At 48.5% G+C, this 17,370-nt stretch overlaps 1 protein-coding gene across 2 annotated transcripts; it reads right to left on the bottom strand.

Annotated features, from left to right (window-relative positions):
- Positions 1-1,131: 1,131 nt before the first annotated feature.
- TCEA2 (transcription elongation factor A2) lies at positions 1,132-17,341 on the bottom strand. Of its 2 annotated transcripts, none has more exons than XM_042884767.1 (10): positions 17,274-17,341; positions 14,467-14,529; positions 13,776-13,881; positions 12,619-12,709; positions 7,234-7,367; positions 5,731-5,787; positions 4,923-5,077; positions 4,443-4,589; positions 2,023-2,094; positions 1,132-1,435 (listed from the first exon to the last, which is right to left on the bottom strand). In XM_042884767.1, the coding sequence occupies exons 2-10, from the start codon at positions 14,518-14,520 to the stop codon at positions 1,427-1,429; spliced, it is 825 nt and encodes a 274-aa protein (XP_042740701.1). In that variant the 5' UTR covers positions 14,521-14,529; positions 17,274-17,341; the 3' UTR covers positions 1,132-1,426. The 2 variants fall into 2 exon arrangements, with proteins under 2 accessions (XP_042740701.1, XP_042740700.1); XM_042884766.1 differs by lacking the exon at positions 17,274-17,341 and adding an exon at positions 17,120-17,241.
- Positions 17,342-17,370: the final 29 nt, after the last annotated feature.

Here is a 17,370-nt window from a genome sequence, read left to right as displayed (position 1 = left end):
GCAAAGGATCCTGTTGGGATCACTGCCTCGAGAGGAACACAGCTCTCAAAGGGGCTGCAAGCACGTTTCCCGTCGCTTTCATGTGGCTGCTCACTCCCCTCCCAACATCTCCAAGGTCTCTGCTAAATGTCTGCTGTCTGGCATGCTGAAAAGCCAATGGAAATACTTGCTTTTTCACTCTGAAATGGGAGCAATGCTATTGATGTGACTGCAAATGCCCCGGTGCTGCTTATGAGCACAAAAGCAGAGGTGACCATACAGGGAGGTCCCTGGAGAGCTGCATCACCTCAGTTAGAAGCTAGGAAACCCAGGAGAGAAGAGGGATTTTAAGTCTTAGACCAAGATCAAACACTACTGAAAGGAAAAGCAGGCTGCAGTTATCCTCCCATCAACAGCCTGATCCTGCAGGACCCCACCAAGGTCACACCTCCAGAGCTGCCATCTGAAGCTTGCTTTTGCTACCAGCTTTCTTCATCTCACCCCCCTTGCAAGCACCAGCTACAAGCCCACCTCAAACATTCCCTGCAATGGCAATCAGGAGCAGACAGTCAAAGGGAGCAGCTTAGCCAGCAGGAACAGCAACGATCTGCTGGGCTCTTCCTGCCCAACCAGATGTTAAGGGAGCCCTTGGCTGCTAGGGTCCCTTGCCCTGCTCCTCCAAACCAACCATTTGGTTTTTCTGGTGGCTGGAGTCACCTTGTTTTCAGTTTGTTACAATGTGGAGAGCAACGTTCTTGATACCATCTCTGCAGCAGCCTGTGCTGTTGGCATTTAAAGGCATGATATCACAAGCTATCTGACACCATGCAAAAAATCACAAGAATGCTACAACATCCAACTGATCTGGACAGCTGCATGTCATCACTGCCCAAAAAGTCCTGTTCTGTCAACAGGTCTCAGTAAGGTAAGGAAAGCCAGGACTGCCACCCAGCCACTCCAGGATTGGCCCAATGTTTTCGCTTTTAAGAGCTGGCTAGAAGCAAGCTTTCACACACTGAGGGTCTATCTCTATTTACAAGCAGCTTTCTGCTGTCTCGTGGTCCAGGCATGGATCAGTCAGCACCCATCCAGACACACTTCTGAGCCTCTGTGCAGCTCTACAACAAATGCAAAGTGCTGTACAAATAAAAGTCAGAAACTGACAAAAAATGTTTAATATTAGTTTTGAAGAAAAAGTGACCATACTTGCTTAGATGAGAAAATAATGACTAAGTGTGTTTAGCGAGCTCTCCTGCCACTGTCAGCCCACAACTGTGGCTCTCTCCACCGAGGCCCAAACAGAGAGGCAGGCCTCCCTGCAGCTGCTCTCTCAGTACGTGACAATGCAAACTCACTTGGGACACAAAACACAATTGCCGTGGGAGCTGGCGTATGGAGGTTGCACTCAGATCTGTGTTTGGCTGCCGCTCTCGGGCCATGGCACATATCAGCAGAACTGCAAGAGAAGGGAGTTTAAACCCTGATTAGAAAACCTCACTGAGGGAGTTGCAGGTCATGCGCTCGCTGCCTAGAAGAGGGATCCAGGTGACGGTCTTGTTTCTGAAGCTGGCAAGGGCTTGGGGGGGTCTTTGGAGGCAGGGTTCAGCCCCCACAGTAAGGGCTAAATAGAGCTCCTATGTGAATTTCTCAGCTGTGGCTCTGGCACTTGCTAGCAGTGCCATTGCTGCTCACATCTGAGCTCCGCACACAGTATAAAAGCAGTTTGAAAATCCTACATAATGTCATCGCCACCATCTCTTGGGTGGCAGAGGGAGCATGAAAAGCACTGTGAAGTTGGTCATGGCAGAAGAGGGAATGTGAGGAAGGATAGAGAGGGAATGAGAAGCGAGACATAGCCCCAGCTGGTCTGCAGAGATGGGATGAACCCAGAAGCTCTTGCCTCTGTGCTGGGAGGAAAGATCACTCGCTACAGCTAGTCAGCGTTTGGCAAGCACATCTGAGGAGAGCAGCTAAGCATCTGCAGCATCGCGGGTAGAGCCACCCTAACACCCCTCAGTGCCAGTAATATCCTTGGTGCGCTACCTTCCAGCGGTTCCCACACTCGTTGCACACGACGAAGGTGGTCATGGGCTCATCGGAGCTGCGGGTCTGCACCTGGGGGAGGACACAAAGGACAGCACAGGTGAGCATCGTGTGCCAACCTCACAGCAGGGTCACAAAGCAGCTCCTTGCCCCCCTCCTCCCCAGCAGCCAGGGATTCACGCTGACCATCCGGTCACGCTGTCAGAAATCAAGGTATCAGGGGTGGGGAGCGCAAAGAGCCTCCGTGTACAATGAATCTGGTTATTCTACACAGGAATTCACGCATCCTCACATGTTCTGAGACCATCAGGAGACTTGCAGATCCTGCAGCTAAACCAAGCTTCGCAGTGTCTGTTTAGATTACAACAAATTAGACAAGCATCATCAACAGCTGCCTGCCAGCACTCCCAGGGTACAGTGGGTAAACACCAGAGCAGCTGAAAGCTCTGGCACTAAAAGGCCACTGATAGGAACTGGAGGGATGCCCCAGCAGACACAAAAGCACACACGTGACAGTTACCCACACGGCCACCACAGCAGGGACACTTCTCCCCAAGCCAGGAGCACACACAGGGACTTGCACTGCTGCAAGAGAGCCCCACATCCACTCAAGGGATTGCACAAGCACCTGAGGGGCTCTGATCTCCCTGCTACGACTTTTTCTTTATGATTGTGACAAAGGCAACAGCAAGAAAACGACCCTGCCAGCATTCAGCAGCAGCTGCTTGAGGAGATGGGGCCTAACGGTCCTGCACGAGCCTGACACCATCTGAGCAACTCGTTTTGGGGCAGCAGCCTTCCCTTCTCACCCCTCATTCTTTGTGGGTGGCTTTGGCAGCACACACAGCCACAGCAGTGCTGTGTCCCGGGAAGGGATGCAGCTGGCTGGGAGACTACAAAACCCTCAGCCCATCAAGCACATGCTCCACAGGAACACATAAAAAAGCACTCAAGCCATTCCCTTTTACAGACCAGTCCCACGTCCTGGCCTCACAGAGATATACTCTGGGTTACCAGGTTCTGCACATTTCCAGTCTGCTTTCTATTTGAGTCATTAAAGAACTGATATTTAACCCAGATGTGGCCAGCTCTTGCCAGAAACACAGTTTGCTAAGAAAAAAAGATAATCAGATTTTCATGGCATTTGAGTTCCACAAGGCACCCAAAATATTGGCACTCCCTGAGCAAATCAGACAGCAGAACTATGCCAAAGGGGTAATTATGATGATCCACATGTGTAATTACCTCATGCAAGAGCCACAGCATTTGCACAATGCAAACTAAAGAATGCATTCCTCAAGAATGCCAGATAGCTGAATTCTGGCATTCTCACCCGATGATACTGCTAGGCTCTGAGTGCTTCCATAAATGCCAGTCCACCTTCCTCAAGCGTAGAACACATTAATGCCACTGACTGTCTCTTCTCTGGAAAGCTTCTGATTATCTCTATTTAACAGACACTGCTGTGATCTGCCCCAGTTCTGAGCAAACTCCAGCTTACAAGTGAAACTCGAGTCCCACACGCTGCCAAGACAAACGAGGCAGCCCTGCAAGCTGACTTACTGGGCCGTGCTCACAGCCAGGCCTCTCACCCAAGCCAGTCTGTGGGATGCAGAACTGCTGGACAGCCAGAGGAAAACCCTGGGTCAGCTGCCTGGCTCTCATCTGTTTGCATGTCACACCCAAGCGCATTAAGGGGCTTCACTTGGCTCTTGCACATGCAGTTTGGGCACACATACTCAGCAAACAGCAGCATTTTTTTGGTAACTGCACGTTCCAAACCACTGACTTGCAGCAAAGGCACATTTATCTCCAAACACCTGGCACAAGCATGGGCACTAACACACACTGGTAATGCACACAGCTTCCAGCAGCTGTCCATCAAAGGGAACAACTCACCTCTGCTTGCTCACACCAGTTTTGCTTATTCCTTATTAATAATTTCACCTCTTCAATGCTTTTATTTCACACAAGCTGGGATTTGTCCAACCACAGCTCATCTACGTGCTTAGTTTGCACTTCTAATACCACCAACATGCCTTCTTCAGTTCCCGCAGTCTCTCTTCTACACAACCCACTCCTCCTTTTCCTGAACCTCCACATTTCCTGCACCTGCTTTCAACATGAAGCTCTTCCAGCCCTGACATACTCCTGGTATGACACTCCTTGGTACCACACAAGCCCAGCTCTTCCAGAAAGAGAGCAGCATCTGCACAAAGTTACACAAGCCCCAACAAAAGATGACCACAGAAGCATCAGTGTTGCATTTCAGAGTGCCCTGAGCACACCAAAAGCTTCTCCCCACCAGTAGCAAAATCTTTGCCATGCTGAGGAGCAGTAAGAGCTGCAGACCATCCACAACAGATCATTTCCTGTGCAGAGATCAATGCCATGGAGGCTACAGGAGCAGGAAGACTAACCTGGGTGTAAGTGCAGTTCTTCTTCTTGCATTTCCCACAGGTGAAGAGGTCAGTCTGCGTCCCTCCTGTCTTGGCCATCTGATGCTCCCGGATTGCTTCTTTCGTCATGGCTTTCCTGATCTCTTTCAGCTCATTACTGGCCATTTCCTTTCAAAAACAAACCAAAAAAAAAAAAGCAATGAAGTCACATCTGTCCAGTTCTCCCCACCACACTCAAGAGAGTCAGCAGGAGAGATCAGCCTAACAGATGGCCCCTTTCACTTTTGGTTACTTGTTCACATCCAGGCCCCTGGGATGCTATGAAGTTCCATCAGAGTATTCTCCACATCACAATCACCACTGCCAGCCCCCCTCCTCATGCATTCTGGTAGCAGCTGCTGATAGACCTGCAGCCCTGGCAAGCAGACCAGCCCCTTGCTTCAAAGCTAATCCATATGACACTTTCCCTGCAAGAAACAAACCCTGCTCAGGCTTCCTCACCTCCGAGGTCATCACTGCAATCTGTTCAGGAGTAATGGCCCCACACAGCACGTTCTTTTTCAGCTCAGGATTTTTGGAGTCCTTCAGATTGGAGATGCGGCTCCTCACCCGGTTTTTGTACTTCATGTCAGTGTTCTTGATATCTTGGTATATGCGTACATGGCAGTCAAGGACTTTCCAGTCAACCCAAAGGCTCCCAACCACCATCTACACCACTCATGAATAGCAGAGCTATTGCTATTTGATCACCATTGCTGTGATCAAAAGACAGTTTCTGCTCTAGGAAGTTAACACTATGAATGCCTACACAATCCCAGGTTCCCGAGGCTTTAATGCTGACTTTTTCCACATAGAAATAATCTTGATTTTCAATTTGCTTGGTTCTTCAAGCCACTCTCTCAGCAAGGCAGACATAAAACCCTGCACTCAGAGTGCAGCTGCACCCCCTGCCCCACAGCCCCCAAACCAAGCAAGCTCTTGGCTTATCTCAAATCTACAGGCAACTTCACACTTACTGCTGTCTTCCCCATTGCTTCTGCCTCATATCAGCACAGTGCTCTCAAGAGAGAGGCACAGGGCTGCTGTATGTCTTTAGAAGCAGGAAACACTATTTTGATAGGAAGGAGACACCGGTACCTTACAAACTCATTATGGTGTCAATGGGAAGGAAATATCTGTGCCCATCATACCAACTATGTCCATCAGAACATTCACACAAGATGGAGTGCTCCCTTCTTCCTCTGTGCTCGTTAACATCATGGCCTGGAGACATGCAGCCCCTTAAGAAAGCCCAGTACAGCAAGGATATATTCTTCAATCTGAGCTGCTATGTGCTCACAGTCAGCACCAATGGCAATATAGTCATCTGAAAGGCAAAGAGAAACAAGAGATCAACGACTTCCAACTAGGCAAGGGGTCCCTGGGCTCAATACTGAAGACACAAATCTAGATTGCTGTTTTGGTTTACGTGCTCCTTCCATCACTGGCATCTTGGCCTTTGCTCTAGGTACCCTCTGACCCTTTCAAGAGCAGCAGTGACAAAAGCAGACAAATCCAGCCCGTTATGCCCTCCATCTCTCTACTGGATGGACTGCACTCCACAAGGCTAACAAGAAGCTGGTCCTTCAACAGTAACTTTCCCCATATCCAAGGTATTTTTGCCACAGTTAAACTGGAAGGAATTCATTCTCAGCAGAAACTGGTGTCAATGAGAAGTAGCTCTAGTCAGACAAAATCTGACAGAGCCTAAACCACGCAGCATTAGAGTCAAGCCTTCATTTCTTTTCTCAGCACAGGCTACATCTGCCCTCCCTTTTTCTTTCACATGCTGCTTTTTACCAGCCAAACAGCATCACAGAGAGCAAAAACTTATCAGCTTATACACTGGGTATGTTAACCAACACCATGAAGCAGGGGAAAGCAGTGCAGAGCAGGGCTGAGTTTAGCAGCAGACTTGAGGGAACTGCTTCCCAGGCTTCACATGGAAAGAGCTCTTCTAAGAATTACACAGGGTATTTAATGCAGCACACACACACAGAAAGGCCAGAAATGATGACTCTATGAACCTCTCCATCTGCTGTCTACATTCCCTAGCTTCAAATTAATAAAACTGCAGCGCTTAGACAGACCCCAGTTTTCCAAAAGGATCTGCAACTTGGACTCAAGGATACATTCAGCTTGAGGTGTTTAAAATCTGACTTTAGAGATGCTGAGCACCTGCAGCTGCCTCTGTCTTTAGAGAGCACATTCTGAGTGCAAGAGAAACTTATTCTATTCCAGGTCCACAGAGGACCACTGTATTTAAGCAGCTCCAGCCCATATATACAGGAGAGTCTAAGTGCAGGAGGCAGCTGGCACAAGCACCATTACCGACACATTCCGTATAATGAGTTACAGCTTCACTTTGCATCCCAAGGATAGGCAGAGATGACAGCTTCACTTTACAGCAATCAGGTAAGACTGAGACCTAGAAAGGGAAGCAAATACCTGCACACCTGAAGATCAAACTTCTGGCCAGACCCACCCACCCAGGCTGCAGAATAGAAGACCACACGACCCCAAGTTCTTAACTGCCACTGCCTGACACATCAGGTTCTTACACAAGTGTCAACAGCTGCTGCAACACCAGCCAGCCTGACAAAAGGGTGATGGCAAACCAAACTGACTGCAACAGCCTTTTAACGAGGCTGCTCCAGAAAAGCGTTATCTAAGAGGACCCAAATTTGGCACTGACCCACATGCAGAGGCCTATCAGAACTCACTGGGAGCTGAGAAGCATTTCAGACAAAGTAGGGTTTTGCCCAGCACTTACCATCAGCCTGCAGAGCTGTCGTCAGCATTTCTCTGCATTTGTTGCGGACAGCATCACATGTGATGGGTGCCGGGGGGAAGGTGGTGATTTTGGGGGTGGTCGGGGTCTTCGGAGGCTCCTGCCTTTTGTTGGAGCTAAAAGAGAAACTTCACCTATCAGAATGTCTCAGTTCGGGTCACTGAGAGCAGAGAAGGGATCAGCAGGCATGTGGCCAAGCATCCTGTTAATTATAATACAGAACAGTCAGAGGATACCAGTGCAAAGACATGCTCCAAACCAGCACACAGTGCAACGCAGCAGCCAACACCACCAACCCAGATATGAGTTCTCCAGTGGAATCTGCTGGCAGTAAGTCGAGGTTTAATCCATGAAGCAGGCCTGCCAATCAACTGGTTACTGAACACAAGCCACCACTGCTGAACCACCAGGCATCATGTGAAAGTATTACAAAGCCATAGGACACGGTCAGTAACTCAAGTGTGCTCAGAACTTCCTCAGACGTCCTTCACCGCTGAGATGCCAGCAGTGGGAAGTGAACACTGGCTCACTGTAACCAACAAGAAACGCAGCACGGGGGTTTTGCAGCAGAAATCAGAGAAGCCTACACAAGGCTCTGCAGAGCAAGGGCTTTCTGTGCTCAGAAAAAGAGAAAAAAAACGGCTCCTTCAGCTCTGCTATATAAAAAGAAACACGGCAAAACACGTAAGAGGATTTTCCTTTTTCCTCTGATTACTCATCTCATACAAGGCAACCCTACACATCACGCAGGTGCCAGGTGGACACAGCACTAACAAATACAACTTCCCTTGCAAAAACAACCTTCATTTCCCACCTGCAAGCACTTGTAGGCACAGCCAGGGAAACGCAAACATCTGCCTGCTGGGACTGCATCAGCCACCTCATCTGCCAGGGGAGCCAGAGGGCACCCAGCCTCCACCCCACACTGCAGCAGGCTCCAGCACTGCACAGGCTCAGATTTGCTTTCTGGAGGAATACCCACGGAGCAGTTCAGCGTGGGGTCCACCCACAGTGAAGCATCTTACCCATAAAGCCTAACATCTGCACATAGAGCTAGCCTTGCAATTACCACAGGAAAAGAAAAAACTGGGGCTATTATGACTCCCAGATGACTTTATAGATCTTTCCTCCCCCTATCCTGCCCTCCTCATATCTAGGCAGTGGAACAGCCAATTTTTCAGCAGAGATTGCTCTGACTTTGGTGTTTGGGCCATAAAACGCGCAGTATTTATTGCCAGTGTCTGGGTAACATCAATGCAGCAAGAGAAAAACCAGAAAAATAAGAAACCCTGAAAATTTCAGCCACACCACACTGGCTGTGTTTCCTTGAGATACAAGTGGCTGAGCATCACTGAGAAGTCGGGACTCTACTGCCAGCTTTCTGCCAGGAGAAATCTCTCATCAACAAGCACTTCCACTGCACTGCCCAGGAAGGGATCAGTTAGCCCACAGCAGGGCAGAGCTGAGCTGCAAGCCTTCTGAACCCACAGCTGTATGTGCAGAGCCAGACAGCCTCAGGGACTCAGCACAGGGACCCCACTGCTGCCGAGTCCAAATCCTGTCTGGCTCTGCAGTGCCTCAAAGCCCTCAGATCATCGTCAGAGCTGCTGGATTTCCAGAGCTCAGAACCTCACTGGGCCCTATTCAGAAGGGCCCCCACCAGTGCACCTTGAGCATGCTGCTCAGGTCAAAGCAGGGCCAGAAGATTCATTTTGCTCCCAGATGAAATAGAAGCACTTTGAAAATCCTGTTGTCAGCTCACTTACACTCTGCCCAGTAGCTGAATAAAGACTTGTTGCCAGCTAGTTTTACTGGGCAGCACTGCACCAAGCTACTAAGAAACAGATTTATTAGGTGTCAAAACAGCTAAAAGCACTCAGTAGAATCTACATTACATATAGAATCATAGAATACATGACAAGAGAAAAAAAACTTAGCTTGCAAATAATCAATCATGATGATCTTTTCTCTGAAGAAATCGCTACCAGGTACTTTTGTACTTAAGGAACTACGTACAGATCACAGACGTTGCACACGAGAGTGAGTGAATGCAGCAAATGACAACTCAAGCTCATCTGAAAACTGCAGCTGATCTTGTAGAAAATGCTTTGGAAAAATCAGACTTCCCAAAGAACAAAGGCAAAAAGCCTGGAAAGAAAACACTGATAGGATTAGAGTGGCTTACAGTATGGACTACTGGGAGGAACGCTGATATACTTGAAAACTTGTCACAAATGTGGATGGCTGGGAAAAATCCTCTGTATTTGCAAGAACAATGAAACAAAACAATCTTAACAAGACAGGTTTTGATCAACACCAAGTTTCAAACTGTAAACACGAGTTATGAATTGGAAGATACCAAAGGAGCTCTGAAAATACCTCACACCTGAGGGTTTCCTACAGGGCTGTCAAAAAGCAGCTCAGAGAAAGGCCCCACTTGAAGTCAAACTTCAAGCTACCATGGGCATGGATGCAGGTAATACCTGTGTCTTTTAATTTTAGTAAGATCCTATCTCTAAATGCTATTAAATATTTCATATCAGTTTAAATAGCAAATGTTCATTCCCTGAAGGTGGAGAAAGCTAGATAAGCTGCATGGTTACCCCACCTCTGTCAGCTGATGAGCAGCAGTTTTTGCCTGCATCCTTGTACATACCCTGAGATGACAACTGATCACTGCTGAGTTAGATCAAACAGGCTCCTGAGCCATTCCAAAGACTGTACAGAGAGCTATTTATTAAGCTTCAGAAGTTAGTTTATAATTAGAATAGTGGGAAATAGACCTCAAAGACACCAAGAAGACTTATTTCAGGAAATCCTTGCGGTTCACACTGTTCCTGTTGAACAGGAGAAGGAGCTTGTAAATCTATCCAGACAACAAAAGTTCACACACACACAAAAACACGCATGTATGCTAGAACCAAATGGTGCAAAGCAACAGCCAGGGATTACAAACAGAACACAGGGCTGCACTGGAAGAAAAATCTCACGGAACAGCTGAATTAAGGCCACAGATCCAGAACTTCCCAATAAAAGCTTCAGAGAGCCCCAGAAAAGAAAAAGCTGCCAGAGACAGAGAAAGATTAGACATTGTCCATTAAGATGTACTACTGTGATGGCTGGAAGTGCTACAGCACGGAGGATCACAGTAATACAGCAATTTGCAGGTGCCAGCCCCACGCTGGCTGGCTCAGGGCCCGCAGGTCTAGCAACATTAGCTCTCCAGTCACTATGGAGGGATTGCTACATCTGTGCTCCAGAAAGTAAGACAAACTACAAGCCAAGAGCTATTTGGGCTTTTCTCCCTGACAGAAGAGGAAGACGTAGCCAAAATCTATCAAAACAAGTGGCTGAAGTATCTGAATACAAGCTGATCTCTTCAGTGCCTCGATCGCAGCCTCATCTGAACCTGCAAGCAGCAAATCGGGCTCCTTTCATCACTTCAAAGAGCAAAGCCAAGAACTCATGCTGCTAACATTTTTCCTTTTTTCCAAGGCAGATTAACAGTTCATTTTGCAGCACTGGAGAATAAGCACTGCACTCTGTAAAGAGCCTGCCTCAGCCTGACACCAGGAGCTATGCTGGACCTGTGCTGAGCTCCTCCCTTTGCTTCTGTTTATCCTTCACAACCAAGGGGATGCTTTACCATTCCAAAGTCTGGAGGAGGAACATACATCAAGGATCAAGGGGAAAAAGCAGCAGTAGCTGCAGCATACCCTCGAGGCACACTGTAAGGGTAGCAGCACAAACCAGAAAGCTCCATTCCACACATCCCATCACAACCATCTGCCCAAGAAAGAAGAGGGCTGGGTTGCCTCACTGCCTACAGCCAGGATCCAGTTGAAGTTTCCTTTTTTCTTCCAACTGCAGTACTGCTTCCTGGCTTGAATGGTATCACTCCCTTCCCCCAACAGGCCCAGCTGACGAGCTCCTGGCCTTACACAGAAGAGCCAGCTGCCTCCCTTCACCAATAAGGGGATGCTCAAAGGCTCTTACCTCAACCACTGACTCAATTCCTATCCCCATTAAACCTACAACAGATTTTTCACCCGTCCACACGCCGGGGAAGGGAGTACTCTGCATTTTTATAGAGGATAAAGACCATAAAGAGAAGGTATTTGCATCACAAAGCTGGTGATATCGCTCAGACTAATTACAAAACAAGCCCTTCTCATCTATCACTGACTGCTTTGTAGCTTTTAAACGGCTTTCTCCTCTCAACGGGAGAAGGAACAGCACCTGGAAGATCCCAGCCTACTGCTTTAACCAGTACCACTGTCACACACCAGACGCCACTGGAAACATCATGCACACAGCTCTTGCTCACATCACACTGCAACACCCAGCTCTCCGACTGCGAATTCTCCTCTATTAAAACTTCCATTGCAACACCAAATCCATTCTCACATTTTCTGGAAGTGAGGTCACCAAGACATGTAAATTAAGTCACATCACTCAGCATTAGTAGCTGTCCCCACCACCTGTCCTGGGCAGTGAGCTCTGAAGGGCGAGAAAGCTCACACCAAAATACTGATCCTGAGAGATCTGAGCAAAAAAAACCGAAAGCAGAGGAGCAAAGGATGGAGTGACAGGAAAATGACCAGCAGGGAACAGGCCACAAACACCTAAAACTGTGTACAACAGAGGGACCTGGGACTCTGAATCTTCTGGCAAACTTAGGAAACAGGCAGTATCGTTTAAGTGACAAACCCAACCTCCTGGGATTGAGGCAAGCCTCTTGAAAGATGTGATGTAAAACCTGGACCTACGTTTCCCCTCTCCCCTTTGATCACACTGCCTCCACTCAACATCTTAGCATGTTTAGGACAGTGGAAATAGGATGCAACATTCAACACGTGGTACGGAGCAAGCGTGCAGCAGACCTGCTAGAGGGAGGACACCAGCACAGGGTGAAAAGAGGACTTCTGCTGGGAAGAGCACAGAGAAAGGGAAGTTTTAATATAGTGATGGATGAATCAATCCCATCCATAACCTGAGATTGCAAAGGCCAAAGGTAACTCTGAAGAATTCAGAGTTAGAAATAAGCAAAAGCATAAATGCAACAAAACCCAGAAGTAATTCATTAATGAAAAAGCTGACAGAAAACATGGAAAGTCATGAATAAAAGCAAAAAACTCACTAAAGCCACTGTCTTTTGTAGATGTTTATTTCTGCATAACAGTTCAATATTAAAAGCACCACACAACTCGCCACTGAGGAAGCCTATAGACTCCTAGTGAGCCTGACCAGGAATTTGAGCACACAAAATCCTCAGCTGAGATACTTAGCAGTGAAAATTCAAGTAAGATGCTAAGAGAATATTCAAATTAGATAACAGGATCATCTCTAGCTAAAGGGAAGCATTACCTTTGGTCTCTAGAGTTACCAGTCTCCTTTGAGGAAGATGTTGGCAAGGACAGGTTCTTCTTCTTCTCCTCACTTTTTTCCTCTGAAGCATCTAAATTTGGACAAAAAGAAAAAGCAAACTTGGAAGCGAAAGTGTTCAGAACTGCTCTTTACACTGCAACCCTGCATACACTAAGCAACATCCTAAAACTTCACAGAGCTGGCTCCAGGCAAATTATTCTACAAAAAGAATTTTAAAAAGACAAAGGAAGCTTTTATGGCCCTGCATGCAGACCTTCTAGTTGCCTTCAAGTCGAAGCTAATTTAAACAAAAGCTTTCCCCACCAAACCAGAAAGCAGGGATCAATGGCCTTCCCTCCTCAAGAGATAAGCTTCCTCACAAGACCTGCCTCATCACAAAAGCTCCTTTCAAAGACTCCGGCTGCTGAGCACAGATTGAATTAAGTTCTCTAAAGTGTCACCAAATGCAGTATTTCAAGCCAACATCATCTGAAGGCCAGTAAGAGCTGGCCCTTCTGGGAGTCCTGCACTTCCGAAGTGCTGCTGAAAGCCAAGAGCACAACCCTGAAGATGGCTCTCATTACACTGCAGAACTAGTTTCATCCAGAGATAAATTGTCTGAGCCAAGCAAATACGCATCAACCCTGATGTGGAGAGCCCAGTTGCAGCTTCTGCTCAGTGCCAACCATCATGAAAGCCCCTCCAGCAGAAAACAATGTGAATTTGTCTGCAAGTTGTTAAACTAAGATCCTTCTCCAAGTCATCACCCAAAATCCATTCCAGCATTCCTCTTTCCAAGCTGAGGTACAAGGCTGACAGCACATGCTGCATGAATGCCACGTAGCACAAAAGTCAGGTTGGAGGCTTCAAAGTACAGATATTGTTTCTGTAACTAACGTTGCTAATTATCACGTAATTAGAGTAGTTCTGCAGCTTTCCCTGCTCTTTCCAGCTAACTAGCCATTGTGTTGACAAACAGGAACTCAAACAACCAGTACGCATGGCAGCAGATGAAACTCCAAAGGTAGTGCAGTTTCAAAGGCTGGTTTTCTAGAATGTTCTACATGGATGCACAAGACCTCCTGAGAAAGCCAACCTCCCACTGAAGCCAGCACCTCTGCAAGTGGAATCTGACAGGAACACGATTATTTTCTTACCTAGAAGTTTTTTCCAAGATTTGATGAGCGATTTGGCAAGCGCTATCACTTCTTCATCTGTGCTCTGCTTCCTCAGTGCATTCACTGACATACCAATGCGGGTGGACTGCAAGTGAAGACACACATGAATCACTCAAGAACTCGTTACCAACTGAAGTCAGAAATAAGCATAGCATAGTCAAAACAATGACCAAGATACATAACATCCAAGAGCTCCTTACAACTCCAGAAGCAAGGGATGACAGTGCCCAGCTTGCTGGGACTGCTCACAGATTGGGCAGCCCATCACTCACAAACACACCTGAGTCGTTTCAGCTTAGAGTGAAAGAATCCCAAACGTGCCTCTTAATCTCTGAATTGTTATTGTTCAACATCTCCCTAATGTCCTGAATATCACCATTACAAAGACTTAAAGAACTCCTTCCCTCAACCCCAACACACTGCCATTTACATCTTCCCTTTTACTTTGAGGATCTATGGAGGGATTTGAGCATATGCCTCAAGCTTCAGGCAGCACACTTTTGCCTAAAGCTATTGATGCCCAACACCCAAGTGCAGAGCTATTTTCTAGAGGTAATATTTATTTGATGCTGGGAGTAAGGCAAGAAGGCAGAGTAAATTATTACATTCATTTAAAAAGCATTTTGCGCTCCTCCAGACTTCAGCTCTGCACCCTAACTGTGCAACTCACCTGCAGTAAGTCCAAAGTCATAGGCATACTCTTCAGTTCCTTCAGTAAATCCATTGCACCATCCTGGAAAAGAAAAGAAGTCGAGAATGGGTGCCTCAGCATTCAGTAAAGAACTGCAACAGCTTGGGAATAAATTTAGAAAGTTGAAATCAAAGACAACAGTTCTTCCCTAAAACATCATCAAGGCTGCTGAGCATTAGGTCACTGCCTTCACCTGCCAAATTCAGGACCTTTAACGCCTGAAAAATACACTTTGAATCACAACTGCCATCTCAGCACACATCTGGCTGGTGTGAGTAATTCTACCCAACTGTTTTGTGAGCCTTGCTTATTGACATTAGGTTGTGAAAACAGTTCAGCAGAGTTGCAAGAACTCCACTCACCCACTTACGTCTCAAAAGCATTGCCTACAGCCACAGCTACCCGCATCCTCTTTCTGCCACTTGAAATTCCACGTGGTCACCTCCCAGTGGGGACACCGATATCCCCCTCTGCTCAGAACAAGAGCTGGTACCAGGAGCAAAGCACCAAGCAGCAAATCTAAAGAGCTGGCTGCTTGAAACTCATTATATAAGGTTTTCTTGCATCAGCTTCACATCCCATAATCCAGAAAATCTGCCTTGCAATCTTGCAGGTGCCTAGAATTGGTAAGACAAGGTAAGACAAATGGCAGGAATAGAAACACGAGCCACATCTCCTTTTAGCAGCACTCTGGAGATCACAGCCTGGAGCAAGCCCACCTCCATTCAGCCAGCTCCTCCTCATCCCCTTCTATCAAACAAGACCTTCCAGTGTCCACATCTGTTTCCATTCCATTGACAGCTCATTTCCAACACTAACAACTCCAAGCTCTTCTACAGCACAAGCCCTATAGGACCCATCGTTGCAGGGACACAAACTGCCCTGCGTTCCCTCCTCCCTGTGCACAAGGGCTGTTTCCCATCCACTGCAGGAAGCAATCCAGCTGCCAGTGCCACCCTAGAGAACAGAGGCTGAGAAAGCCAAATGAAAGCAGAGGGAAAGCTTTCAGCACACACAGAAGTAACTCACACCAGCATAAGCCACACATCACAGTACACAGAATGAGCAGCTTCCCATCCAGGCAGGTTCAGACTTCTCAGTTCCTTCAACAGTAACAGACTCCATTAAATCCAGCCCTTAACATACAAAAAGATGTGGTGATTCATGCTTCTGTTATCAGAAGTAGAGCCACATTTGGGGCAACAACAGCCAATTGGGATTCACACAAACTAGAGCAACAAACAGGTATTCCAGGCAATCACCCTGCAGGAAGAGTTTGCAAATTAGCCAGTACACAATAAACAGATAAAATGCCAACCAAGAGGAAAGGTTGCATACCACTCTGTTAAGAAGCTGCCTCCTTCTCAGTGAAGCTCAGAAAGAAAATCAGCAAAGTTACTTCTTTCCTATTTTAACAATGGCGTTGCAAACCTTCCATCAACAGGAACAGACATCACAGGCTGTGCTGAGCCCAAGCTCCTGTTGGTACAACAGCTACACAGGTACCAGTGTTCAGCCCAACACCCAGAAGCTCACCAATCATAGCTGCACCCAGCACCTCATAACCCAAAATTTGTTCTCCTAATCCATTCCCCACCTCACCACCCATCACCTCCCATCCCCCCAAACTCACTCCCTTTGGACCAAACCCAGGTGTAAAGCCCTTCTTGCACCCAGTTTGCTTCCAGGGCACAGCTCATGCTGTTGGAAGCAGCAGAAGCTGACACACTGACACATCCCATCAGGCAGCTACAGCCCCCCCCCCTTCCAGGGAGCCACTACACACCCCATGAGACACACAGCAGGCAGACAGCAGCATGGCCAAACCCTCCATGCTCTGAAGGCTGTTGGCAATGAGCAGAAGCAATGCTTCTCTGGGACAGGTCTGCAAGATGGAGATACAGAAGTACTGGGGGACATCCAAGGATGTGCCAGGGTTCGATATTAGGAGGAAGTTTCCCATGCAGAGGGTGGTGAGGCACTAGAACAGGCTGTTGGTGGATGCCCCATCTCTAGAGGCATTCAAGGCCAGGCTGGATGTGGCTCTGGGCAGCCTGGTCTGGTGGCTGGCGATCCTGCACATAGCAGGGGGGTTGAAATTCGATGATCACTGCAGTCTTTTTCAACCCAGGCCATTCTATGATTCCCCCCCCCCCCCCCTCCTCCTCCATAAAGAGAATGGGGAAGAAGGGTTGGGAGTGCTGCTCAGTAAGAAAGCAGAGAGCTGCGGGGTGCAGGGGGGGAGGGGAGGAGGGCACAACGTGGGGTAAATGGGCTTCACAATGAGGATACAGAGCCCTCCCCTCCAAAACGGGCGGTGGGTGGCACAGGGTTGGCCAGCCCGCATTGCAATGGGACCGGGGGGGGGGACGGAGGGGAGGGGGGTGGTACGGGCAGGCGTGGGGAGAGGGCAGGGCTGCAACACAGCGGCTGTTGGAGACACCCCCCCTCCCCTTCAAAACACGGCCTGGAGATGGGCAGCAGGGCGGGCCCCCACCCCCAGAGTAGAAGCAGGGAGGCGGGGAGGGTCCTTCCCAACGGGGACCCCAAAAAGCACGGCTGTGGGGGAGCTCCCCGCTCCCCACTGCAGGGCTGTGTGCCTGTGTGTGAAGGGGGGGCTGCCGCCACTCACCGCGCTCTTTTTGGCCACCATCTTGTCCAGCCGCTTGGCGATACGCACGATCTCCTCCTCCCCGCCCATCGCTCCGCTCCCCGTAGCGGCGAGGCCCGGGGGGTGTGACGGGGGAGGGAGGGAGGGAGGGCCGGCGGCGATTCCCGGTGCTCACCTCAACCCCCGGTACCGCAGTCCGAGCGGGCGCCGCGCGGGGCACGACGGGATTTGTAGTCCGAGCGGCTCCCGCCCGCCTCCTCCCCGCGCACGGC

The sequence above is a fragment of the Lagopus leucura genome, unplaced genomic scaffold (assembly GCF_019238085.1).
Source record: "Lagopus leucura isolate 7727_CA_CO unplaced genomic scaffold, USGS_WTPT01 Super-Scaffold_100045, whole genome shotgun sequence".
NCBI classification, from domain to species: Eukaryota; Metazoa; Chordata; class Aves; order Galliformes; family Phasianidae; genus Lagopus; species Lagopus leucura.
This window is presented reverse-complemented; position numbering and strand designations above follow the sequence as displayed.

Coding starts and splice junctions, on each gene's coding strand:
- TCEA2 (XM_042884766.1), bottom strand. CDS start 17,188: ATGGGCGGGGAGGAGGAGATCGTGCGTATCGCCAAGCGGCTGGACAAG. Junction 12,710..13,775: donor ATCTTGGAAAAAACTTCTAG/GTAAGAAAATAA, acceptor GTCCAAATTTAG/ATGCTTCAGAGGAAAAAAGT. Junction 7,368..12,618: donor GGTAACTCTAGAGACCAAAG/GTAATGCTTCCC, acceptor TTTCTCTTTTAG/CTCCAACAAAAGGCAGGAGC.